The sequence below is a fragment of the Propithecus coquereli genome, unplaced genomic scaffold (assembly GCF_000956105.1).
Source record: "Propithecus coquereli isolate 6110/MARCELLA unplaced genomic scaffold, Pcoq_1.0 Scaffold109, whole genome shotgun sequence".
Classification (NCBI taxonomy): domain Eukaryota; kingdom Metazoa; phylum Chordata; class Mammalia; order Primates; family Indriidae; genus Propithecus; species Propithecus coquereli.
Genome location: NW_012134858.1, coordinates 5,341,131 through 5,367,591, shown reverse-complemented (window position 1 = coordinate 5,367,591; position 26,461 = coordinate 5,341,131). Strand labels below are relative to the sequence as shown.

Genomic DNA, 26,461 nt, shown 5'->3' with positions numbered 1-26,461 from the left:
TGTGGGTTATGAGAGGGCCGTTTGGTGTCCCTAGAGGAGGTTGTGTGGTCACTGCCTTGAAGAACAGCAGGTTGGCCGCTGACTGGACCTGGCTGAGCCTGACAAAGTGGGCACTGAGCCGCAGGGCCTCCCTCAGCCTTCAGCAAACCGTGTGGCCCGTGGTGCCGGTCTGGGCAAGGGGCGCCTGGCAGCGTGTGGATGTATTTTCAGTATTGGTTTTCCTGGAAGGTGAAGGGGCTGCCAATAATGAGGGCTTCCGTATAGCAGACATGTTCCTAAATACCAGAGAGGCTAAGGACAGGTGCTTTCGAGTCAGACTGACTTGGACTTGATTGTGTCATTGGAACTTACCTTTCCAAGACTCAGTTTTGCTATCCATGAAATGGAGATTATAGTAGAACTGCCCTCCTGGAGTTGCTGGGGTGAGAAAATGAGACAGGGAGCACACAGGGCTTGGCATGGTGCCCAGTGCACTGCCAGGGTATCTCCATGGTTGCTGCTCCTGGAGAGGTTGCTGTGGGCAGAGCAGGTGTGTGCTCCTGGCCGGCTCCCCATGCCAGCTCTGCCAGTCCTGCCTCTTCAGTTTGCACAACCCAGCCCTGGTGTGGTCTTCTGCATCAACCCAGTGGCTCCTGTTGGATCTGAGCTCCCACTGAGCTTCCACCCTGGACAGAGGATTGCCTTTCATTAGTTAATTCAAACATTTTTCCCATGTGAGTTTATGGAGCTGCTACTATGTGCCAGGCTCTGTGCTTGGAGCTAGGGGTATGCAGTGGTGAATAAAACACTCAGGATCCTGGGCCACTCTCTAGAGACACCTGCTGCTGGTGGGCACCCTTGGATGTGGAGGCTGGCCGGGAAGTCAGGGGCCCTCCTGGAGACCAGGGTGTGGGCTGTGGTCCTGGGGGCTTGACAACCTGTTGTGTTCACTCTCCCGGAGGCAGCAGAGCTGGGCGGAGTTAGGCCACGTGGCTCAACCGCTGTTACTTGAGTTCCTGAAGCTCTTTGGGCCCCAGTTTTCTCATCTGTAAAGCAGGAATAAAAATCCTGCCTTCGTAGTCTTGCTGTGAGGAGGAAATGAATGAGAGTGCGGGACGGCACACAGATGGTATTCCATAAGTGGGGGCTCACTCCCCTACTCCCCTGGTCCCAAGCTTCTGGTAGAAGGACATCTGCCCTTGGGAGGAGGAGGAGGAGGGATGGTGCTGGCCCTGGCAGCTGCGTTCCCATTGCTGTGGCCCCACCCCACTGGCATGGGTCATACTATTAGTCCTGTTGTCTGAGCCTTCCTTGGAGCCCAAGAGCAGCCCTGGCATTTCCAGGGCCTTCCGGTGGCCGGGGATGGATGGCCCCACCGTCCAGCCCTCGTTTGTGCTGGGCCTGGGTGGGCGCGGGCACGTGATGGATCGGCTTGAGGATGGTATTTTGGAAGGAAAGTTCAAATTATATTTCAGGATAATACCCTGCTTCCCCGGCCCCCACCATGCGTCCCATTTGTAATCTGGCCCAAGAGGTTCTGGCGGGAGGTAACGAGTGTGTGACGGATGGGCAGGCAGCCCCATTAGGCCTGCAGATCCTGGCTCTTCATTAATATGGACGGGTTTAATTGGGGGACTTAACAGGGATGTTTTGAAGGCTGGGCTGTGTGGGGCTGCAGGGGCCCTTGGCCACCTGTGTTGCTCCCAGAATGGCCTGGCTGCGTGGGCCGGGCGTCCAGCTGCGTCCTCCCGTTCTTCCTCCAGCCCCATTACGACTGATCTCTGCTCTCTGTCATCTTGCTTTCTAACACCCAAGGTGGGGTGCAGAGGCTCCGCTCCCAGTGCCCCACGGCAGGGTGGGGAGGCAGCGGCAGGGGCAGCTTTGGAGGAATCAGCTCCTTGGGGCCAGCGCAGGGTGGAGGGCCGAGGGCAAGCTGGGCCACCTGAGCCCCTCAGCCCCACAGCAGCCTCCGTCCTCCCTCCCTGTGCGTAGACGTGGCTTCTCATGATCTGGGCGATGTCAGGGAGATAAAATGCTGGTGCATGTGTAAGAGAGTGTGAGTGTCTGTGTGCATGTGTGCATGTGAGTGTGTGTACGTGCAAGTTCAGTGCTGATGCATGTGTGTGTGCACGCATGTATATGAGTGTGGGGGTGTGAACATGTGTGAGCATGTGGGCTCCGACGTGCTAGTAAATGTTCGACAACCAGCTCTCCAAGAGAAACAAAAGCCCTGATTTGTTGTGTTGCCGATTTCCGTGGTAAAATCCTACCGCCGTGGCTGCTTTCGAGCGACACGATGTCCCTGGACGCAGAGTTGGGAAGAGATGACGCACCCTCATGTCGTGTATTTCAGCTGGGGTGGACATTAACAGCCTCCAGGACGCAGATAGTAGTAAAATACAGCGAAATAATTAGGGATAGATGAGCTTTGTGTATTTATCAATTTTGTTTGTAATATAATTTGCTTAATTATAGGTTTATATAATTTAATTTATAGTGGTGTGTTTAATAACCGGCGCACAAATTCCTGAAAATGTAACAGTAGGCTCTCGTGAGGTGGTACGAGGGGCTCCAGAATGCTGCATGTGAGTGTGCGCGTGAGTGCAGCTGGGTTGGGAGGCCCTGCTCTGGGTCCAGCATCAGGCTTGGGGCCCGGTCCCCTGTGCCCCATGCCCCTCCCCATCATGGGCTTCCCCTCTAGTGGCCCTGGCAGGCATGACCCTGCATCCATCATGCCCTGCTCCTTCCTCTCCTTCCTTCTCTGCAGCCAAGGATGCCCCCTGTCCACCCTGGTGCTTCTACCCACCTGTGCTCAGGCTCTTCTGGGTCCTGCCTGGGCCACGGCCCTGGCTTCCCAAGGCCTCCAGGCCTTCGCCCTCGAAGGACCACCAAATGGAATTTTCCAAGTCAAACCTTTTCTTCTACCCCAGGCATGTCCACACTGCCCTGGCCTCCTTCAGTCCTTCCACAGTCTGCCCTGCCTTGGACTCTAGTCCATTCTTTGGGCCCCCTCTCTGCTGCCACAAGGAGGGCCCTGGCAACGCCATCTTCACACCCACTGCCCTCCGAGGGATGCCTTCTTTGGCCAGCTGGACTCCAGCACAGCCTGATGTCACTGGCCCCTTCCCCGCCATCCCCTGGGCAGGGGGCTCTGGCCTGCTCCCTCCTGGCACTGCCTATGCTTCCTCCTGGGCAGAGGAGTTGTTCCTTGGGCAGTTGTTTACCGGCCTCTTCCTCCCACTGTCAGCTCTTTGAGGGCCGTGATGCCACCTGACGTGGCACCCATCTGGCCCTGGAGCTCAGGCAGAGTGGGTCCTTCTGCAGAGGAAGCATTTGGAGGCCCCCAGCCTGGGGTGGTGGCATCTGTGGGCCCCTTGCCGCGGCTTCCTCCAGCTCCGGTTGGCACTGCCTCTTCAAAGGCAGGTTCCAGAGGAAACAAATTAAACCTGAGTAAATATCAGAGAGTAATTATGTGAATTAAATACATAATTTACAGAACACTTGTCACGAGGTCAGTGGGAAGCTGTGAAGACAGAAGCCTCCTACACCAGGGCTGGCGAGATGCGGGAGGCTGCGGGGCCACCGGGGAGGGGCAGCCTGTTGTTCCGAGCCCACCCCACATGCCGGCTCCATCCCGGGTGCTTTATGTCCATCCTCCGGTTTGCTGTCCTGTCGCTAGAAGGCCTCGCTCTGCCCATTTTACAGAGGCAGCCACTGAGGCTCAGAGCGCTCGAGACATGCCTACGCCAGAGACAGCCATGGATGAGCCCATCTCCTGTGTGCCAGTCCCCAGAACCCGCGCTCTTTCTCTCACGTGGGAGCCACAGCCCTGCCCTGAAACGGCCTCTGTAAGAGCCTGGCGGCTACTGCTTGGGCTGTGGCGGGTGCTCAGGCGCAGAGTGGGACCGCAGGGTGCCCTGCAGCGCAGTGACTCTGCTGTCATCTGTCCTTCCTCCGAGACTTGACTTGTAGTGGGCGGGAGGGTGGGCTTGGCCTGGCTGGGGCCACAGGCCCTGGTGTCAGGTAACAGGCCAGGTGCCCTGACACCCCTCCTGTCCAGAAATGCCACCATGGCCATCCTCCTAGGGGGGCACGCCCAGCCTCATGCCCCTCATACCCAGACAGAACCATCCAAAGGTCCTTCAGATGGGCCCTTGGGTTCTATCATATGAGGCCTTTGATCCTAAAGTCCTCTTGGTCTGGAATACTCTTCCCTCTCTTGTCATTGCAGAAAATGACTTTGTCCCACAAAATCCAACTCGCCGCTCCCTAAAGGCTTTCTTGAGACCTTCCCCTGCTGACACTTCCTAGGTGAACAGGCCCTTCCCATGAACTTCCCGCACGTCCCAAGTACAGCTTGCTTGTCTCTTTCCTGCTGGGCTCCTGTAAGGGGGGGATGGTGTCTGATCTGTCTCTCCAGCATCCACCACGAGGCCTGGCCTGGCTGGGCACAGACACGGGCTTGGAGAAAGCCTGAGTGAGGGGGTGACTGTGGGCCAGTCCCATAACCTTGTCACTGGGGAGGTGGGAGGCGTGGGCAGTAACCAGGGCAGCCCCTCACACACCTGGGCCACCGTGGTCCCGGGCATCAGGAGGGGCTGCTTGGAGGGTGGTTGACAGCCCCAGGCAGCCCTTGGGGAGATCTGTGGATGCGGAACCCAGCCCCGGGTTGCTTCCAAGTCAGCTCAACTGGGGCTGCTGTTTCTAATATTGTGGGCTTTTCCTTAGAGTGATAATTTACAGAACTAATGCAGATGCTGCATTTCACTGTGTAATGTCAGTTATTAATACTGATTGCAAATTAACAGCTGATGATGGCATGCGTCACATTTTCATCTTCTTGCCATTCTGAAAAGCTAGACTGCAGTGTTTGACCAGTGTGCCGCACGGTCTCTCTGGAGCTCTAAGTGCCTGGGACGGCCCTTCTGCAGGCCTGGGATGGGGATGGGCTTCCCTTGCCTTGGTGCGCAGAGAGCGGAGTCTCTTACAGTAGACAGATCTGAGGTTGGGTCCCAGTTCTGTTATGAGCTGGTGATTTATCTGCCAAATGGGCATAATCTGGCAATTCCCTAGGGGTACTCAGGCTCAGGGGAAGGGTGCGTGCCAGGCTCCTTGCTCAGCACCTGCACACGGTCAGGTTTGCAGACCTGCCTCCTTGCCGCCCCTTCCCAGGTGCCTTCAGCTTGTGGGCGAACATGGCTAAAGAGCTCAGGCTCTGGAGTAGAGGCCCTGGGTTTGAACCCCAGCCCTACCTCTTATGGATGACCAAGGACAAGACGTGAGGGTGTCGTGGGGATTAAATGAGACAGTATGTGCTAATTACTTGGCATGGTGCCTGGCACAAAGTCAGACCTTGATAAGCACGTGCTGTGTACTCATCAGAGGGATCTGTCATAACAAGATACCTTATGCTGAGTGGCTTCAACAATGCGTCTATTTCTCACGGTCTGGAAGCTGAGAATCCTGAGATCAATGTGCCGGATCTGATCTCTGGTGAGGGCTCCCTTCCTGGTTTGCAGATGGCCGTCTTCTTGCTGTATCCTCACCGGGTGGAGAAAGATCTCGAGTCTCTTTCTTTCTTATAAGTCCACTGATCTCAATCAGGAGAGTTCTGCCCTCACGACCTAATTGCCTCCCAAAAGGCCACATCTCCTGATACCATCACACTGGTAGTTCAGATTTTAACACGTGGATTTTTGGGGAACACAAACATTCAACCCATAACATGCTGTGACGATTACTCTGTCGTTGGTCCTGCCACACCATGGAGAGAGGTCACCTGGCTGCGGCAGTAACAAAAACCAAAGACGTTCGCTTCAGGGCCCCTCAGAAATTCAAATATGGCTGTTTTGGGTAAACACTTCCAGGTTTCCCAATTCCTTGTTTAGATTTGCTTCGGGATTTTATCTCTATGAGAGGGAAGTGCGGGAAAGCATCCAGCATTCCCTCAGAGCAGTGGCGTGGCTTGCTGCTCTGTCTGGTATTGACGGAGGGCCCGACTTCTCTGGCCTTTAGTTTTCTCGTGTGAAACGGGATGCCGAGCCTCCTCGCACGCTGCAGAGAGGAGAAAGGAAACGGAAGTGAAGCATTTGAGCACCCGGCAGCGAGGGGAGAGCAGCTGTGGCTCCAGGCTTGGGGCACCAGACACCTGAGCTGAGGAGTGGCCTCCTGAAGCTGGCAGCCATTCTTCTGGGGGGCCTGCGCCCAGCCCCCTGCTGGGGCGTCCAGCTGGCGTCCTGCTCCTGCACTGAGGGGCCCGTTGACACAGGCAAGGGGCCTGCTGGGAAACGCCATGCCCCTTCCCCATCCTGAAAAAATGGCATCAAAACAGCAGGACTTCAGAAAGCATTCCTACAAATCTTAGAGGAAGAACTGCTAAAATCAGTGCCAAATACTGGCGTAAGTGAAAGGTGACAGGGACATCAAATTTTATTTGTGAAAATTCTAAAAATCATTAGCATATTATGGATCCTTTAAAAATATGATCTCACTCAGTTGACAGAAGGGAATTGCAAATCAAAGGGACTATTTATTGCAGTGGGAATAAGGGACCTGCCAGATTAAAAGAAAATATTGAAGGAGCCAGAGATTTGAAACATGAAAGACAGTAGCAGATAAACACCACAGAATTTTATCCAAATACTGGAACCCAGCTTGGAACAGAAGTTGGTGAAGAATTATTTTATAAACCCATTTTCATCATAACATGTGTAAAATGCAAATCTTGATCATTATGTAAATTAGTTACTTGGTGTAATTTACTTAATTCAAAGCACTTAATGCAGCGTGGTATGTTTTTTCCAAAGTGCCAGAGTAGACGTTTATTTTAAATTGTTTTTAATCTCGATCTTCCAGCCTGATTATTTAAAATGTTTTTCCCTTGTGTTTGTTTTTTTAAATGGAAAGGAATAGGGCTTGGTGAGAAACGGAACACGTTCTGATCAACCCATGCCCTCCCTTGCCAGGGCCCCAGGCAGGGGGCATGGGTATGGCTTATGCAGTGTATGTTCATGTTCATGTTCATGTCTGAAGTGGCACACGTGTGAACACGCATGTGAATGTGACCACCAGGAGCCATCCAGATGGCCCACTCCCCTCTCCTGGATCTGCCCCCGCCCAGCTTTGGGCTTTGTGGCTGGTTCCGAAACCCGTCCGAGCAGAAGGCTCCTGGATACCGTCAGCCCTTACTAGGGGCAGAAACTTGTTTCCTTTCTCAGAGAGTTTTCAATGACAGACCTTCCCCTTCAGCCACTTTCCCACTTGGGAATTTCCATTATCACAGACGGAGAGACGACCTTTTTAGTCTTCTTTTGTGTCAGGACAGCACCTCCCTTCTTGATGAGCCTCCAGAACAAGAGAGATGATTTGCTCATTTGGGAACCCTTTTGGGGGCGTTCCCTGTGCTGATGAGCAGGTCTGGAGGGAGCTGAGAGCCGCTGCGCATCTATTTGGCACCGCGCCAGCTGCGATGTCTGCCCTTCACCCAAAAATCCGAGGGCTCGTGGGAGGAGGGTGGGGTTAGCTCTGTTTTGCAGAAGAAGAAATGGGCTCAGAGAGGTGGTTGCCCAAGGTCACCTAGCTAGTGGGGGGTGGGATCCGAACCCAGGCCTGTGCTTAGTCCGTGCATCCCTGGCGGGGGGCCTTGGGCCTGCTTCTCTGTGCCCTTTTCCCAGCTCTGCATCCCAGGCCACTGTGGCAGAGGGTGGTTTTTTTTTTTTTCTTGGACAAGTAAAAGTTATGTATATTTATGGTCTCTAACGTCATGTTTTGGTATGTTTGTACATTGTGTAATGGCTATAATCAAGCTATTTAACATATGTATTATCTCACATATTTTTTGTGGTGAGAACACTTAAAGTCTACTCTTTTATCAATTTTCAAATATGCAATATATTATTATTAACTATAGTCGCTATTTGTGCCATAGATCTCTTGAACTTATGCTTCCTGTCTTACTGGAATTTTGCATCCTTTGACCAACAATCTCCTCAACACCCCGCCCCCCAGCTCCCGGTAACCACCATTTTACTCTCTATTCTGAGTTCAACTTCTTCACACTCCATACGTAAGCGAGATCATGCGGTATTTGTCTTTCTGTGCCGGGCTTATCTCACTTGACATAATGTGCTCCAGCTTTGTCCACGTCGTTGCAAATGGCAGGATTTCCTTCCTTTTTAAGGCCGAATAGCATTCCGTCGTGGATGTATTCATCCATCTGGTGGTGAACACTTAGGTTGCTTGTCTGTCTTGGCTGTTGTGAATAGTGATGCAATGAACATGGGAGTTTCAATGTAGGTTTTATTATTATTTAGGGATGGCAAGGCCCACAGAGCAGGAGGTGATTAGCATCGAAAGATGGTCTGTTATATTCACAGGTCCCCAGAGAGGAGGGCATGCCTTGCCACTGGGCCACCAGGAATGGGCGGCAGAGGGAGAGGGGGCTGTGGGTGACAGCCTTTGCCATGGTTGCTGGGGGAAGGAAGAGGCGGGCAGGATAAGCAGGCTTGGGATTGGCTGGTTTGAATAATTTCAGCAGGCTCTGATGTCCCTGGTTGTCTGGTACCTGGCCTTGGGGTATTAGGGCAGGTGTGTAGGGGCCCTGAGCATGAGACCCCAGTAAAAATGGTGCTTAGGAGTCTGGGCTCGGGATTGGTTGGTTTGTGCGTGAAAGGAGTGCTCTGGGCCACGTCGTTTACTGTCTCTGGGAATCGCCTAACATGCTGGGAGCAATAGGCCCTCCAGGGTCAGCAAATCCCCGGATGTCAAAGCATCAGAAAATACAAGATATTAAGGGCAGGGATGTTTTGGGGTGGAGGATGGGGTATCGCTCTGGGGGACCGCCAGGACCAGGCCGGCCTAACTTCTTGTCTGGGCAGCTGGAATTATAACCAGGGCAGGGGAGGCCTCCCTCCGAGACGAGGCCCTTGGCAAGAAGACTTAGGGCAGTGGCCCAGTGCTGCGGAGGATGGCAGGACGCTACCATATTCTCACTTGGACACAGCCCCTGCCTGGGCTCTGGGGGTTCTTGTCACCCCATGACAGGGAGAGGCCTGCTTCCGCTTTCACCGAGAGCCACTGGATGTGCCACACGTGTACGTCTTCACTCCTCCCTTTGCCGAATGGTCCCTGGGCCTGCTGGGTGCCCTGCCTGGCTCCCATAGTGAGTCACCAACATGGATTGATTGCAAGGAATTAATTTAGCCATGAATTGCAGTCTGCAAACAGAACACATGCTGGCATACAGGAGGTGCTCAGCAAGTGGCAGAGGGAGCCGCTCCTTTCTTAGGGTCAGTCTTACCGTAGGACCAAGAGCTCCCTGAGCACAAGGCTGTGAAGTCTTAAACTTCTGCCTCTCTGGTGCCCAGCGTAGGGCCTGGCCCAGAACAGTGTTCCGGAAATACTGGAGGAAGGAGGAGAGAAAGGATGGGAGGAAGGAGAGAGAGAGGGAGGGAGCCAGGCAGGCAGTGGGGGAGGAAGGAAGGGCACGCATAGCGGAGAACCTGCGGTGGGAGGTGAGGCACCAAATGGATTCTGGACAGAGGGCAAGGGTATCCCCTGTGGGTGGAGCCACAGCAGGCAGGTCTTTGTGATCCCGTCTTGGGAGGTGGATGCTTCCTCCCCTGCAGACCCAGCCTGCGTCACACCCATTGCTGCAGCCTGTGACAGCGATGGTGGCTGGCGTTTGGAGTTGGCGGTGGGGAGGGGCGGGCAGTAGAGGAGGAGAGAAGCCTGGGCAGGGCTGTGAGGAATGAACTTGCATGGTGGGTCGACTACATCTGCGGAGGAATTCACAGCCTATCACTGGGGGCCCAGATAGGAAAGAAGTTTAAAAAAAGTCTACAAATCAAAGTTGTGCCTCAGCCTTTGGAAAATTTGCCAATAATCCAAAACTACTTCTAACTGTGAACTTCTTCTGAGTGTGAGGTGGCAGCCTTCATATATATATGTACATTACAGATGGTAAAATATTCTTCATAAGTACTCTGAGTGCTCAGGCCTTTCTCGGAAATTGAAAATAGTAGGGGAAGGAATTTGAAATGTGTTCTTTCGCTTCAATTACTTTTAAGAAAGAAAGTATTTAAAATACCCTGTGACTCTCCAATTTTTTTTTTCTAGTCACAGCTATAACCTTAGATTTAAAAGAATTTTCCCCAACTTCAGTTCCTTGCCTAGTGAGGCTTTTCCTCCCACCAGATGTGTGGTTGTCGTGTGGGTGCGGAAGTCATGCTGGCTTTGGGCTGGATCTTGCTTTGGTGCAATTGATTCCACAGTTTTTCTGCCTGACCCTGTGCTAGGCACTGACTTTGGGCTTGGGTAGAGAGGTGCGGAAGGCCTAGTGCCTGCTTCCCGGAGGTTGTTATCTAGTATTACTTACTACTTCTTAATGTTATTTCATATTGTTAAATTTGAGGGAGGCATGAATTCTACCTTGCACATCTGAGATGGCGTCGGAGGGGAAGCATGACTGAATTGTGTCTTCATGGAGGAGCAGGGCTCTATAAATTCCCAACTGGGAGAGTCCTGGTGGGGTGGGGTGGGGGAGAGAGAGAGAGAGAGAGAGAGAGAGAGAGAGAGAGAAGTGTGTGTGTGTGTGTGTGTGTGTGTGTGTGTGTGTGTAGGGGGTGTGTCTAGGGGGGCAAAGAGCTTCTTTTCCTGCAGCCCAGGGTCTGTGGTTTGGGTGGCAGTGGTGGAAGTAGGTGAGGGACACACGAACAGAAACAGAAAAAGCTATCAGGACCGGAATCTCTTACGTACCAAGCTAAGATGTCTGGAGTTTATTTTGTGCATAACCATAAAGTCTCTAGAAGGTTTTTGGTTTGTTTGTAATCTGACTGACTGATGCTTTTGAGGGTATTAATTTCTTGGCAACTTTTTTTTTTCTCTGAGACAAGGTCTTGCTCTGTTGCCCAGATGGAGTGTGGTGGCACAATCATAGCTCCCACTGCCACCTCGAACTCCTGGGCTCAAGAGATCCTCCTGCCTCAGCCTCCTGAGCAGCTGGGACGATAAGGGCTCATCACCATGTCTGGATGATTTTTCTTATTTTTTGTAAAGATGGGATCTCACTACGTTGTGCAGGCTGGTCTCAAACTCATGGCCTCAAGTGATCCTCCTACCTCAGCTTCCCGAAGTGCTGGGATTATAGGTGTGAGCCTGACCTTCTGGACAACTTTTAAATAAATGTGTGTTATTTGTTGAAGGTTTAGAAGAGGGTTATATTGATCCTATATATGACCTCGGGAGAACATTCTGGCGGAGTGTGCTAGAGGGCACACGCCAGGGTCAGGGGACCCTTGTGGGGTCCCTGATGCAGAAGTCCCAGGGAACAGGTGGTGGTGCTTGGACCTCAGAAGGGATAGTGGGGATGGGCTCAGGAGATGTTTAGGAGGAAAAGTTGAGAGGCCTCAGCCAGCCCAGGATGTGGCCTTATTAGCGCGTGTCACATCTCGGGGACGTGAGTGTAGACATGGTGGGTGATGCCAGAGGGAAGCTCAGGTGGGTGGGAGCGTGACGGGGACTGTGTGACGGGAGGAGAGGGGGAGGCGGGGAAGAGGAGGGGACACAGTGCTGGGAGCCCAGGGAGGAGACGGCTTCAAGGAGGGCAGGGGACGGGCCGGACACTCTGGATCCTCCCGCCTCGGCCTCCCAGAGCTCTAAAAATCACGGGCCTGAGCCACCGCGCCTGGCTTCATTCAGGAACTTTCTGTGTGCTGTTTCTTCTGTCTGAAATGTTGTTTTCTGCGAGGTTTCCAGAGCTGCCTCCTCCTTGTGGCTGCGTCCTCGCAGGGACCTTTCCTACTCCCACCCCGTGGTCGCCTCCAGCCCAGCATCTATTTTCTTCGGAGTTCTTGTCGCTGTTGGAAATTATCCATTTATCCCACCATTTATTTGTTCTGGCCCGTTCTCAGCCCCTGAATGTAAATTCAGGGAATACCACGGGCTCATTCAGTTCTGCTTTCCAGCACCCAGGGGAGGGACTGGCACCGAGAGCTCTTGGGGACTGTTAGAGAGGGATGGGGGGGCGTCGGTGGGGGGACTTGGTCCGGTTTGGGTCTTGGAAAGACCTCTGGTGACCAGCCCCTGAGGGCCCAAAGAGGGCGCAGGGTGGCTGGGAGGGGAAGAAGTGACCGCAGGGCCTGTCCTGGGGCATTGTCCCACCGCATTCTTGTGGGCACGGACTTGCCTGTGTTCCCTGAGCTGCCTCCTTTCTCCGGGGAGAAGGACCCCTCTCCCGGGAGCCTCTCGCTGACACACAGTGGCCAGTGCCTTTTCCACAGTTCACGCCTCTCCTCGCGGTCTCAGAGAGCCGGTGACTGTGGGCCTCTGTTGGGGGTAGGGCTGACGCGAGGCCTGATGTGGCCCCACCCCCTGAGAAGGCTGCATCTGGTGGGGGCAGCTGCATCCACAAGGAGGTCGGTGTGCACAGGGAGCTTGCTTGGGAGGGCTTGGGACCAGGTTCACAAAGCTGCAGAAGCCGGGGGACTCCGGGGAGCTCACTCTCCTCCCAGGGGAGCAGCCCAGCTCTGTCCCTGCTCTACCCTCCTAGGGAATTCTCTGGAGCAGCAGTGGAGAGTGGCTTTTTGGGGGCATGGGGTAGGGAGGTGTTGCAATCCCGATCTCTTACAGGGAGGAAAGGACTTCGGTGGGCGAAGTGAGATTCCATGGCCCATTCCCGGGCTGTGAGCGGAGGGCTGCGAAGTTGGCTTGTGCTCTGCACTGCTCTCTGGCCACCTGCTCCCCACCCAGCGAAGCTGACCAAGAGCCTCAGGGAAAGGAGGCTGAGAGTCGACCTTTTCGGCCAAGTGGGAGCAGGCGGCTGTAGCCAGGGGCTGTGGTCCCTGGGGAGCGCCGCCTTCAGCCTGCATCACTAATTTCCGGTGAGAGAAGCCACTGCTGACGGGAGCTTAAACTCTCGCTGACGGCTCAGTCTCGTCAGGAGCTGCCTGAACAGATGCCAGAAATACAGCAGCCAAGGCTGTGCAGCAGTTCTGAGGGCTTGTGTTCTCTGGGTGTGCACGTCCTTATGTGTACTTGCGGTCCCCAAGACAGTTGCCACCTGCCCGTGGCACCTGCTCTTCCCTGAGGAAATGAAACAGCCCTGCGAGTTGCAATGGTTTTAGGCATAGGGACCTCAGGGAGGAGACTGAAAGGGACTTCGTCCCCAGCCTGAGAGGACCAGCCATGCTGGCATGGTGCATGAGGTCCCGGGGCCACACAAGTCGCCCTGCCATACTTGCAGACCCATGCAAGCCCTCAGGCGCACACACTCACGTAAATGTGCAGAAAGGTACACTCGGCAGATGTGGTCAGTCTGTCCCTTTAAAGACTCACGGTGGCCTCCAAAGGTGCTGGAAGAGAAGCAGGAGCTGGTGCATGGTGGGGCTTGGGTCCCACGTTCATGTCCTGCCGGCTGTGCTCAGATCTGAGTCCTAGCCAAGGCCACTGGGCAGTAAGGACTGTTGGTGTCCTGGGGAAGGGACAGAGCTGCACAAGCGGCCTGTGGCCGTGTGGCCTCACCCTGCTGGCTTGTGCTCAGCCCGGTGTGGGCAGCGTCATGGGTGAGCTGTGGTGTGGTGACTTTCTAAGGTATAGGCCCTGCTCTTTCACGTAGGTTTCCCTGAGCTACGCTCGATACAATGCATCCAGTGACCTTGGTCTATCGGTTAGTTATTGCTGGGAAACAAACCATCCCCAAACTTCGTGGCTTCGAACAACAGTCATTTATTGTTTTTTATGAGTCTATAGGTCAACTGGGCTGTTCTGCTCTGGGCTCACTCGTGCGTCTGAGTTTGGCTGGCATGTGGCTGGGGTGGCTGCCTGGGCCTGCCCGACTCCTCTCCGGGTGTCTCCACATCTCTTCCGCGGCTGGCCCGGGCTGTGTTCATGGCGGTGGCAGGGTCCCAGAGCAGAAAGGGAAGTACACAAACACTTATTCAAATCTCTCTGTCTGCATCAAGTTTATGACTGTCCCATAGGCAAGGCAGGTCACGTGGCCAAGGCGGGGTCTTCAAAGGGACAAAGAGCCTGGGAATAGGGAGGCCATTGCGAGGGGCTTGAAGGCAGCCAGTCACCCTTTTGGGAACATTGTTTACACCATGCTGGGTTAAAAGGTGCTTTCTCCAGGCAGCACCATGCAATAGGACTTCCGCAGTGATCCCTTGTGTATAGCCTACCTCTGCACTGTCCAGTGTGGTAGCCACCAGCCAGATGTGGCTGTTGAGTAGTTGAAGTGTGGCTAGTGGATCTGAGGAACTGAATGTGTAATTGTGTTTCATTTTAATCAATTGAAGTTTAAATTTGAATAGGCATGCATGGCTAGTGGCTGGATTATTGGGCAGCCCAGATCGAGGGGCATGTCCTCATTGGCACCGTGGAGGGCTGCTGTTGTGTGCCTGGCACTGCAGCCCACTGCTGGTTTGGGCTCGGGCAGCTGCTGGGCCCCGAGCCTTCTCCAGTTTATGATGGGCAGGTGTGCGTCCTGTTGTGAGCAGGGGAGGCGGGCCTGGGGTTGATGCCAGCCTGGGTGTTTCTACGTGGGGCTCCTGAGCCCTCTGCACATCTTCCCTGCCACTCCCTCTGATTGGAGGGGGTCTTTAACCTCTTCACCTTTTCTTGTAAGAGACTTTGGGGCTACGGATCTCCAGGGTTCCGAGCAGGCTGAGGGGGACCGAATGGCCTCTGTGGGAACCCAAGAGTGTTTAGTGTTGAAATTCTGGGGCCTGTGTGTTGGGGGCCCTGGGTGCTGGGGCAGGCGTAGGGCACTGTGTGGTCCTCAGTTGGCTACCTTTCCTCATTTTTAGGGAGGCTTGTGTAAGGCCACGTTGTCCTAGCCCCAGGGCTTTGTAAAGATGGCCTTTCCTGCTACCTGGCATCTCCTTCCTGTCTGAGTTGGTGGGCAGAGCAACACCGAGACCCCTGTGATTTGCTGAGCAAGTGGGTTTGGGTGCACGGCTGTGCTCCAGGGGCCAGGCTGCGGATGGACAAGGGCGGGCTGACGTCATGGCTAGCTTACAACACGGAGGCCGTGAGCTTGAATGTTACTCACACATTTGCCATGTCTAGAAGGGCTCCCAGGGTTCTCATTTGGACACGGCCGTGCCTTCCCCATGGACCATCAGGAGGTTGGCTCCCTGAGACACAAGCAGGGGCAGAGTCCTCTGAAGATGGTAGTTGGTGATTTTCATCCTCATTTTACAGAGGAGCCCTTTAGGCTCCAAGAGAACGGGTGATTTGCCACAGTGTTTAAAGGACTGTACTAAGTCCTGAGTGTCAGGGTTCATGGCAGGTGCTTGGGCCTCCCCCTGAGTGTGGACCAGGAGCCCATGCTCAGCCCCTGGTGCCAGCCGTGACTACCATGGTGCTCTGCTGTCTTCCCTGCCACCGTGTTTGGTTCTCCATGATGGGCTCCGATCACACAGTCCTGCTGGAACTAGACTTGCTGGTGAGCCTGTCCTCCTGCAAGACAGGCAGCCTGGGGACCCCAACAGCAGCTTGCATGGTTCCTGCTCAGGCAGTCTGTGGAATGGACACAGAGAAAGTTTTGGAGAGGAACTGGTTGGGAACAAAATCTGGTTGAATCTACAGTTGGCTTTGATTTTGATTCTCTGTGACCAGACAGGCTGGGCTGTGCCTGTGGGCACCCAGGGGATGGGGGAGTACAGCTTGTGCAGTCTGGGCAGGCCCAGAGCATCCTTTGGAGGGTGTGACTCAGGTACGGGTCCTGCTTTCTGCAATGCAGGGATGGGTCAGACGAAGGAAGCATCCGAGCTTTGAAAGAGTGGCCTACGGGTTGAGACTTTGGGCTGCGAATGCCCCAGCTTAGGCAAGAAAGGGAATTCATTGGCTCATGGAACTGAAACGTTTGGGAGAAACAGGCTTTAGACACAGATGGACACAGAGGCTTAAATGATGTCATCAGGACTGTGTCTTGCTCTTAGACCTGCTCGCCTCTGCCTGTTTCATTCGTAGGCACGTCTCCCTTTGGGGAAGCCAGATGGCTTTACAGGGATGCTGCTAAGAAAAGATTTGGGCCCTGGTTAAAAAAAAAATTCAGCCCCAGCCTGCAGCCCTCATGAGGATAGGTCTGTACCAATGTGCAGTAAAGTTGGGCTCCAGGTTCCCCTCTGACCTCCATCTCCTGGGGGTTGGTTCTGGCAGGCCTCTCTCCCAGGGAGGCCATTAAAGTGCCAGAGTGGAGTCTTAGTGGGCCACCATGGGCCCTCCGCTCATCCCTGAACCAATCAGGGTATGAGCTTCTGATTGGACTGGAGGTGAGAGTCACCCCAGCTGGGAAGAGGTCGGAGGAATGTTTCATCAAGGAAAATTAGGTCCCTGACGCAAGACAGGGCCCCAAGCTTCAGGGCAGGGGTGCTGTGGTGTAGGCTGTGCGGTCACAGGATTGGCACAGGCGGTTCCTGAGGCCGGGCCAGCCCCCGTCAGTGGCCTCATGTCACCCCTCTGAGGGTCAAGGAGCCTCAGCTGCGTGGAGCACAGCACACGCAGACTGGAGGACAGAATTGCGGGGACTGGGCCCGCACGGGGAGAGAAGGGGGCCTCGTTGGGAATGGCACGTTCTGGCCACTGGACTTGTTGGATGGCAGAGTGGGCTCGCGGTGGCAGGGGGTGGTCACCCAGGCGGAGCACTGGTGAGGGCTGTTGGGTCTAATCGACATCCCACACCCTCTGTTCAGGGGACTGCTGAGGCAGACGTGGACCCTGGTTTCTGGCGGTGGCCTGCATGGGTGGGGAGCGTGACAGTCAGACACCTTCCTCGGCACCCTTCCCACTTACAGACGGTTCTCTCCTCCTCCTCTTCTCTCGCTGCTCAGATATCCGTGGGCTCCAAAGCTTCCTGGACCAGGCCTCGCGGCTGGGCCTTGACGTCTCTTTACAGAAGGTGGACAAGAACATCAGCCACGTGTTCACCAGCCTGTTCACCACTATGAAGACGGAGGAGCTGAACCGCTACAGGGACACGCTGCGCCGCGCCATCCTGCTGCTCAGCCCGCAGGGAGCTCACTCCTTCATCAACGAGGTAGGTCAGGAGGCCCAGGCTGCAGGGCCTGGTGCCCAGGGCGCCACAGGGGATGGCCCAGGTGGGCTGCAGGGCGCAGTCCTCTTGCACGCGGCTGAAACGGACGCGGGGCCCACGGTGCTCGGCCCATAGCACACCGCCACGAAGGGGGAAACGCCGAGCGTGACTTGGCTCCTGCCTGGTCCCCGACAGGCAACCCGGGGCCTGCCCCATCTCCGAGAGGCCGTGGGCGGCCGGAGGGAAGCCTGCTTACAAGTCACTGCCAGAGATTTCTGAGGCAAAACTCAGGCTGGTTCTTTTTTTTCCTTTTAATTTTCCTCTCTTTGTTGGCAGGTGTAAGCTCTAGGGATAAGATACATTTCCAGCTCTCTGCAGAGGTGGGCAGGTCTGCCTGGGGATCTGTTAGCACCTGGAGGAGGTGTCTGTTGCATATTGTCACAGGATACATTATGCGTGCTTGTATTTTCGGTGCTTGGACTAATCAGTGTGTGTTTCTTTTAAAAACACCTCTGTTAGAGGTTAAGACCTTCTAAGGAAGACAGGCCCACTAGTTCAACAGAGAATCCATTAATTTGAGAACGTACGACCTAGACATACTCTATGAGCTGGCTTATTGGTGCCGCCCCAGTGGTCTAATGGTAGAGAGGTGACAAGCTGAGGTTGGCAGGTCTCTCTCTGGCCTGGGTGGCCTTGTGGTGGGGGCGATGAGCTGGGGATGTGGCGTCCTGGGAGCGGGGTGGACTGAATGGGTCACGGGGCAGCCGAGTGCTCCCTGCAGATTGTCCGAACAACCCAGCCACCTTGTTGTCCTCTCTGATTGAAAGCAGAATGCAGCGAAAGGCGGCATTACGCTAATTTAATCTACTGTAGTTTGCCTGCTTACTCCGCTCCCCTCTAATTGATTATTACTCAAAATGCTGCCTCATGCATCAGGCGCCAGCACGAAGCCCACTGCTGGAGAACTGAAAATTCGGAACGCTTAATTTGGTGCATTTGGCTGGCAGCCGTGATGCTCTTGGCCAATCAGGCCCCGGCTCACGCTGGTGGTCAGCCAGGCTGTGATGTCCCCTTGGCCTTGGGCACTTTCGCCAGAACACGACTCCCCGGATGAAGTGATTCAGGCCAGTAATGGGCAGCCTGGGATCAGCAGCACCAGCGTGTCCTTCTCAGAATGTGCCCGGGAGTGTGTTTGCCAAAGTCTGCTCGCGTGACGGCTTTTCTTCTTGCCATGCGCCCCCAGCTGGGGTCCGCCCTGGTGACTGTGACCGCTCAGGTACCGCCAGCCTCCTTCCTTCTCTCCTCTTTCTTCCTCCCCTGCTTGCCACCGCTCTGCTGTGGAGGTTGGAGTGGAAAGGAGTGAACAGATTTGGGATCAAGTCCCAGCTCCCCCGCTTACTATTTATGTGACCCTGGGCAATTTGCCTCAAAGTCTTAGCCTCAGTTTCTTCATCTGTAGAGTAGGGATGAAGGGGACGACAGCTAGGATAAAGCATTTGGCACACAGCTTCTCAAGAAGCATTAGTTTTCTTTTCACTGCACATATTCATGCATTTCCCTTCCCGAGGAATTTGGCCCCTGCCTGTTTCTAGGCCCTGTGAGGATTTAACACATAACTAAGACTGGCCTAAAGATACTATTTCCTAGTGGTTAATTATGCAAACTCCTGCAGTGTTGGGTACACTTGGCTCAGCTCCGCTTGCCTTCCCAGCCCCCTGGCTGTGTTAGCAAAGCCTTCGGGTTGCTGGGTGCTTTGGGGCTGGGGATGACTCTAGAGTGGCCACTCTTAGAGTCAGTCAGCCAGTCCTGGGTGTGGTGGTGGAAGACCGAGGGGAAAGACGACATCTGGACTGCGGCCAACTGCCCCCACTGTCATCCTCAGTTCCAGTCGATGAGAGTCTTGGCGTCTGGTCCCGTGTGCCTGCTGGTGGGAGGGGAGGAAGCCTATGGTTTCCTGGAGGCCTGCGGTGGGCCTGTCTCTTTGTGTGCATTCTCCAATCCTCACACTTGGTAGATGAGGAAACAGAAAAGCTAGAGAAGTTAGGTGACTTGCTTAATCACACAGATAGCCACTAAAGGACTGAAAAGGATTCAGGTCCAGATCTGACCTGCTCCCGAGCCCTCTGTCCCAGAGAACACCACGTGCAGTGCTGCGCTTGCTGGAGTGGGGAGGATGTGGCTCTGGACAGAGCCTGACAGAGGTTTTTAGGGTGCCTACGCGCAAAGAATACTAATGTACCTCCTAAGTGTGGTGGGAAGGACTTGGACTTTGGAGGTGACGATGACCTGTCTGAGTGGCTAGCCCAGCAGGTCCCCTAGGAGACACCTGGGAATGCCATCCCTGCGTGAAGGCTGTCAGTGCCGGGAGGCATTGCTTAGGTTTTCTGAGCAGACTGGACCAACTTCCTTTTGTTGTGACAAGGATGGACGATATTCACAATGGTAACCCACTGCCAGAACATGTCCTGAGTTTTCTGAAACTCAAAACGCTGTTATGGAGAAGGAAATGTTCTCTCAGCCCCCACTGCCATCAGTTATATTTAATAAGTCAATATCGTGCTCGATCGGGGATGGCATGGATGAGCTGCAGTAGGCGTGGGCTACGTGGCCTTCCCAGCAGTAGCTTCTCCCCTGCCCTCCTTGAAAGACCTGGCCAAGTGGGAGCGAGGGAGGAAGACGGATCTGCCTGAATCTTGACATTTTGCTAAATGGCGTTCATTCTCTGGGTGGCTCTTGGCCTTGGGGGTGCACGGCCCCCTCCGAGATCCCACTTCAGGAGGGGCTACACTGGCCAGGGGCCGCAGGTTTCGGGAGCCTGGCCTTGGCAGTGGGTGGGGGTAGGGGCTGCGGTAGACTGAGGTTCTGGGGCCTCCCTAGGGCCCTGTGGGCTGGTGTGACAGGCCCCAGCTCAAGACCCCTCACCAGCTATCACTCTGTCTTGATCCCACGCGCCCTCCGCTGAGACCTTTCCAGCACAGTCTTAGCAGCCACCACTGCAGGGCATCATCTTACAAAGGTGCTGAGAGGCCACCCTTGGGGAGTTGGGTCTGGGGGTGACAGCCCCCACACACCTCCTGGTCCTAGGCCTGGGCCCACCATGGGTCTGTCCGTGGGGGCTGCTGAGGGTGTAGACCATGGAGGGATCCCCTCCTCCAGTGGGGCTTAATTCTCTCTGGGCTTGGCCTTGGAGCTCTCTGCGAGGGTGGGTGGCTCTTTGCAGTCACCGGGGAGTGGACTGGACTCATGGTGTCTTCGGCTGGGCCTCGCTTCTCCTCTGGGCCACTGGCTGCCAAGGGGGGCTTCAGTGGGCAGTGACGACCACCTGTGATATTCTCTCATGCAAGCCTGTCAACTGAGTCACCAGCCTGGAGGTGGGGTCGCCTCTGCACTCCAGGGCCACGGGATTCCTGAAGGGACCAAGGCAGCGGCTGCTGAGAGGGGCCAAGGGCAGAGGCCTTGGTCTGGGAGTCCTGGGTGGCTGCTGGAGCCTTCTCCCTCCTGTTCTTGGTTCCTCTGGCCACTTCTCCAGCATTTGATGAGTCCCAGCCTGTGCCAAGTTCTGTGCTTTCACAGGGCTCCCAGCTTGGTGGGGCGGGCAGAGGTGTGGACAAACCCCTTCACCTGCCATGCAGGGGTGTGGACTGGGTCTTGTGAGAGCATCAGGGATGCAGGAGTACCTCTGGCCAGCAAGAGCTGGGGTGGGCAGAGGGCCAAACTTCCTGGAGTAGGTGGCACCAGGGCTGGGTCTACAGGAATGCACTTGCACTAACCCTGCGGACAAGGAGGGACTGGGGAGGGGGCTCAGGAGACCCCTGAGACGTGTGTGCATGTAGTTGCAGCCATGGGTGTGCAGGACAGGGAGTGGCTGGAGCTGACTCTGGGATGTCAGCAGGAAGGGCTCCCTGGTTTGGGGTGAAGAATCCAAACTTCAGGACCGGTTTTTTCTTGGAGTCCTTTACAGGGTGTCAGAGATTAACAGCCTACAGTTTGTGTCTTACTGTGCTTGTTCTTCTCTAAGTCGGGTTTGAGGGAGAGACTCCAGTCCACAGTCTATTTTGGCCCTGGGCTTGGGATTCAGTCCATCTGTCCATCTGTCCGTCTATTCATCCATCTTCCCATCCATCCATCTTCCACCCACCTAGCAAGTGCCAGTTGGGAGCCGCCTACGAACCAGGAACCATGTTAAGTGCTAAGTGGATCGGCAAGTACACGGGCGGTGCCTCCTCCCCGACACTACCCGTGACATCAAAGGTTATGGCCACGCCATGGCCACGGTTCTGCTGGGCATTCCCAGGGGCTGGCAGAGAGGCTGTGCCCCAGGGCTCTGGTCCACTAGGGCCTCTTCTGAGGGTGTGTGGGCATTTGGGACTTTGTCCTTTCACCTCTTACCTTTCACCTCTCACCTCTCACCTCTCATTCACGGTTTCCACACCTCTGTCTCTACTGTGCAGAGGCCTCCCTCTTTCCTTTTGTTTCCTCAGTATTTCTATCCCCCCCAGTCTTTTGTTTCACTGCAAAGAGTGAAAAAATTAAACTGTCTGAAGCCATTCATGTGCCTTAGGGAGAGGAGTTGCTGCCCCCTTTCCCAGTCCACGAGGAGACAGGTGCAGCCTGCTCAGCCCCGGCGGCCGGGGCACCGTCCATTTCTGTGTGTGCTGCAGATGCTGGGCAATCTGTGCCTCCCACAGGAATGTGACACCCTCAGGGCCAGGAGCTGTGTGGTGTTCACCATCTTATCTTCCGAGAGCAGCATGAGGCCTGGTCCACAGCAGCTGTTGAGGGAATGAATGAATGGATATTTTATATTTCATATCTCCAATAGAAAGGGCCTAAAGTAGGTTTTTTTGTGTGCGCGCCTTGGTTGTCTTTTTGGCTGGTCAAAAGGCCAGCCTATCAGCAAGGGTTTTGGTCTTAAAATTTTGGCTGTTGGGAAGGCTTAAGTTTGCCCAAGAACTGTGTCTTAGGCCTGGGTGGGTCAGCGCGTAGGGCCTTGGCTGCTCCTGCAGGTGGGGTGATCCTGAGCCCAGCCGCAGCACGTGGCGGGAGCACAGGGTGCCGAGAGATGAGTGCACTGCGGGAGGGTTTGTGGTAAGCAGTGCGGGCGGGTGTGGGAGCCCGGGCATGCATGTGGGCACGCTCACGGACACGGGCTGATCCAATGATACAACCAAACAGCCACATCCACTGGTACGACCAGACCCCCAGACCAGCACAGCCCAACAGCTCGGACCCGCACAGAAACACATGTACCTGTGAAGGTCCTTGCATCAATGTGCACACACTCATCTACCAGGATGATGGCATTGCTGGTGGCAGAGTGGTCTGGGGAGGGCATTATGTCTCTGTGAAAGAAATGGCAGTTACCCAGTGACAGTTGCAGCAGGTGGCATTGATCTCTCTGCACTTAGATACCAACAACCTCTTTCTGTAGAGAGGAGAATGGGAGAAAGAACAGTGAGAACAGCTGGCTGGCAGGATAGCTTCCTATTGCTCTGGGAGTGGACGTCACCTTTCATTGGAGTGTGTGAGAATGACAGGACAAAGGTGGAAGGGGCCACTCCCAATACTGCCCCTGCTCAGATTGGCTTCCCAGGTGTGGAGTGTGGCTGGAGGCCAATTTAACCCTTCGTAGAAGCACAGGCTGGGTTAACTCCCGGCTGCAAATCAATTGCTGCTCAGAGTTTGCTGCAGTGAGTAAACCTGCACAATTTGAATACAAAGACTGTGCTTTTTAATACATTTATAGCAAAGGTAAATTAAGTAATGGCAATGTTCTGTTGTCCCGTATGATATATGCAAATATTTCTCACTCCAACGTGGTAAATCTTTAACAGATGACTTTATCACTCAGAGCTAGGATAATTCTGTGCCATTTAAGTATCATTTACCGGAATATTTTAAATTACTAATTAATTATAGAAGATTAATTTTTAAATATGGCCCCACATTTGCATTTAATTATATCCTACTGTTTACAGATTTTAAAGCCTTAGCACTTTAGCAAAAGTGCTTCCAGTCTGAGAAATTCATATTTTCTTTTAGAAATTCTTAGAAATGAGATCACAAGGAAGAGATGTTTTCTAGAATTAGTTCTGGTGGGTTTGGAGCTCAGTGGCTGCAAGAGGCAGCCAGAACTGGGGCTTGGCTGAGATGGGGAAGGGAACAGAGAGCTGTCTTATTGGGCCTGTGTCCAAGACTCCATATGGCTGCTGTCCCCTTCCTTTTCTGTCCCCACCCTCTTGCTCATCCTTCAAATCCCTCTCATGCTGGGGAAGCCACTGTGAGCTCCCTTCCTGAGCACCAGCCACCACTGGTCTTGCAGGCCTCTTGTGTCCCAGCCCACCCTCTGTGACAGCCGTGTCACCTCCCACAGTGCCTGCGGCATCCTGAACACACCTTCATCCCAGAGCCAGCCCTGCACCCACTGCTCATGCTGTGACTGTCTGTCCCATCTCATCCCGTGTGACCTGGGTCCTGCTCGTCTTTGTTAATCACCTTTCGAAGGCCTGTGCGTGATGCTTGGCAAATGGACAGATGACGGGTGGGGTCCCAGGATCACTGACTTCTGCCCGCAGTCCAACATTGTCTAGAACTTGTGCCCAGTGGGCAGACAAAACACATCCTTAATGCTCCAGCCAAGCAGGGACACCGGGAACATTGCTTTGAAAGAATTTAATGTCTGATTTTTGATATTTCAAAGGAGCATCCCAGCAATTGTCAAGGGAAAATGCCTGAACGCCGCTAGACTTTCTGCTGCTTATTTTCTGGTTGAGTGTCGTTCTGTTCTGAGTTACATCTGGAATCGTGCCATCCCGTTCCTGGTGCTCAGGGCTGCTGAGGGCCTTACCAGGGCTGCTGGGAGGCCTGTCTGGTCCTTCCTGGGGTCAGAGAGGGGCCTTGAACCTGAAGCGTGGGCCTGGAGACACCTGGTGTTCTTTCTTTCCTTCGTGGGTCATTAAATAGCTGAGCAAAGCGTCAGCTCCTCCCTGCAGAGTCTCTGTGGCTTATTAGCAGGTAGCCCCTTCGCCGGGGAGGCGGCAGGCCTGAGAAACAGGCATTTACAAAGGGAGGCAGCCTGCAGCAGCTGAAATGACTCAATTACCCTTTCTGCTCCCCGGATCCCCAAGGGCATTCTGCTTGGGGGGCCTCCCCTGTGGTGGTGAGTCAGGCTGCCGTTGACTGAAGGGCGGGATGGGGGGCCCATGAGGCAGCCACAGGAAGGCGGGGGTGGCGGTGTCAGGAGAGGCAGAGGTGAGGAGAGGTTATCCAAATTGGTGTGAATTCATCTCGCAGAAGCTGTCTGGGCCGTGCAGGCCACATCTGGTGCCATCCTCTGCATGTGGCGTCCCCCAAACAGAGCCCTCACTTGGTGCTGGCTATCTGTGCCCGAGCTGCCAGTCCTCCTGGAGAGGAGGAGGCCCCTGCATCAGTCAGCTGCTGCAGCGTAACAAGGCAGCCTGAAACGCAGTGTCGTGGAGCAGTGAGCATGTGTTCTTCATCAGCCTCCTGGTCAGCAGCCCTGGGGCAGACTCGATGGATCTCAGCTGTGCTCGCTCGTGCATCTGGGCTGGCCAGCTGTCAGCTGGGGTGACGGGTGCCCAGGCCGTGGGTGATGCCTTGTCGGGCACCCTAGCCCAGGCTTCCTCATACGGCAGCAGCAGAGCGCCACGACAGCAAGTGTGAGTGTTCAGGGCTGCTTGAGGCCCAGGCCCAGACTTGGTGCCCCGTGGCTTCCGCTGCAATCTCTTGGCCACCAGAGCAAGCCGTGAGGTCAGCCCGACAGGCAGGGGAAAGAGACTCCTCCTGGGGATGGAAGAGTCCCCTTGAGGGGGAAACCTCACAGTCACCTTGCAGAGGGAGTGGTTGCAGCAGGGGTGGGGAATTGGGACCATTCTGTAACCCCTCCGCCATCACCCTAGTGTGCAGGTGGGCTTCCCTGGGGCCACGTGCCTCACTACTTCGCTTTAATGTTGTTCAACCTTTGGGGTGAGGGTGGCGGGGAGGGGGATGTGGAACAGAGGGGGGGGATGGTAACGGCCTCTGTTTATCAAATTTGCCTCATTCACACCCATAAACTCAGCTAATCTCAACAGTGCTGGAGGGCAGGGCTGGAATGGAGCTTGGAGACTGCCGGGATTCCGGGTTTGCTCAAGCTCCCGCACGTGAAAGTCACAGAGCCGGGCTGTGGATTCAGAGGCCCTGACTCAAGGCCCAGCTCTTTTCTACTTTGCGCTATGGGGAAGAGGCTTGTTGCCCTCGACAGGCCGAGGGAAAGCCCATTTTCATCCTAGAATGTGACACAGAGCGTATTTGGTGGACATTGCCCTGGAGGAGCAGGGGGACCATGCAAAAGAGGGCCAGACCTCTCGGGGTTCACCTGGGGACAGCCCTGGGCTCTGTCTGCGAACACACCTGCAGAGAGCACCGGGGATGGGTGGGCTGCCTCTGCCTCTCCCTCGACAACCAGAAGAGTGGCTTCCATGGGACCCCCGGGCACCAGAGAGCACGAGAGCATTTTACTTAAGCCTGTCTGTGGGCGGGGAAGGGCGGAGTTCCAGACAGACCTGGCCCCACTCCTGCCCTCCGCCTCCCCTTGCAGCTTTCTGGGCTGTGGTTCCCCATCTGCACACTGGAGGTAATAATACTGGACTCCTGGGGATCGTCTAAGAATTAAGCACAGGGTATTGGGGTGCAGGGCTCCCTCTTTCCTCTCTCACTGTGCCTGACGTGGCACAGGCAGTACGAAGGTGCCCGCTGTCTGGTGTGAGTGGGAGATGGAAGAATCTCAGAGGCATTGAGAAAAACAGAACATCTTCTGTGACCCTGCGCGAGGTCAGTGTTCCAAATTTTGGGATATGCTCGTGGTTGACGCCAGGCGTGGAGCAGGTGACCTGTGGCTGAGTCGGTCGCCTCAGTCGGCTTAGGGAGAAGTGGGAAGGCTGGTGGCTGTTACCACGTGTGTCTGCTCCTCATCTCTTGCCGTTGCCGTGCGGGGTGTGGTGTGGCACCTCCCTCCCCGTGGTGTGTTACCCTCACATCGCAGTGTCACCTGTGTGTGCTGTGAGTGACAGCAGGGAGAAGGCAAGGAACAGGGATTGTGGTCCACAATTGGAGTCACAGAGCCGGAGGAGGGAGGAGGTGCCGCAGGGGACAAGCGTGACAGTGTGAGCGGGAGAAGCACACACGCACCCCAACCCCATCCAGGAAGCACTGCGTACACTGTGGGGTGGGGAGGGCAGGTGGTGGGTTTCCTGCCACGGGTGGGTGTAGGACCTGAACCATTGTAATTTAAATAACAAGAGAGGGCAGTGCACCCAAGGGAGTCCCCTCCTCTGCTTCCTCCCTCACCCACTCTACCTGTTCTCTTCCTCACGGAGGAAATCTGAGGCTTCTAGATGCTCAGCTGGGGACACAATGATGCTTCTTCCAGGGCTGGGGCTGCTGGTGGCA

The 26,461-nt window shown here is 54.9% G+C and overlaps 1 protein-coding gene across 1 annotated transcript in view; it reads left to right on the top strand.

The window, feature by feature from the left end:
• LOC105813375 (glutamate receptor ionotropic, delta-1) overlaps window positions 1–26,461 on the top strand; it is a 547,286-nt gene that overhangs the window by 46,870 nt on the left and 473,955 nt on the right. The window contains exon 2 of the mRNA XM_012648023.1: window positions 16,809–17,014. Within this exon, the coding sequence (XP_012503477.1) occupies window positions 16,809–17,014 (206 nt within the window). The remainder of the gene's footprint in view (window positions 1–16,808; window positions 17,015–26,461) is intronic.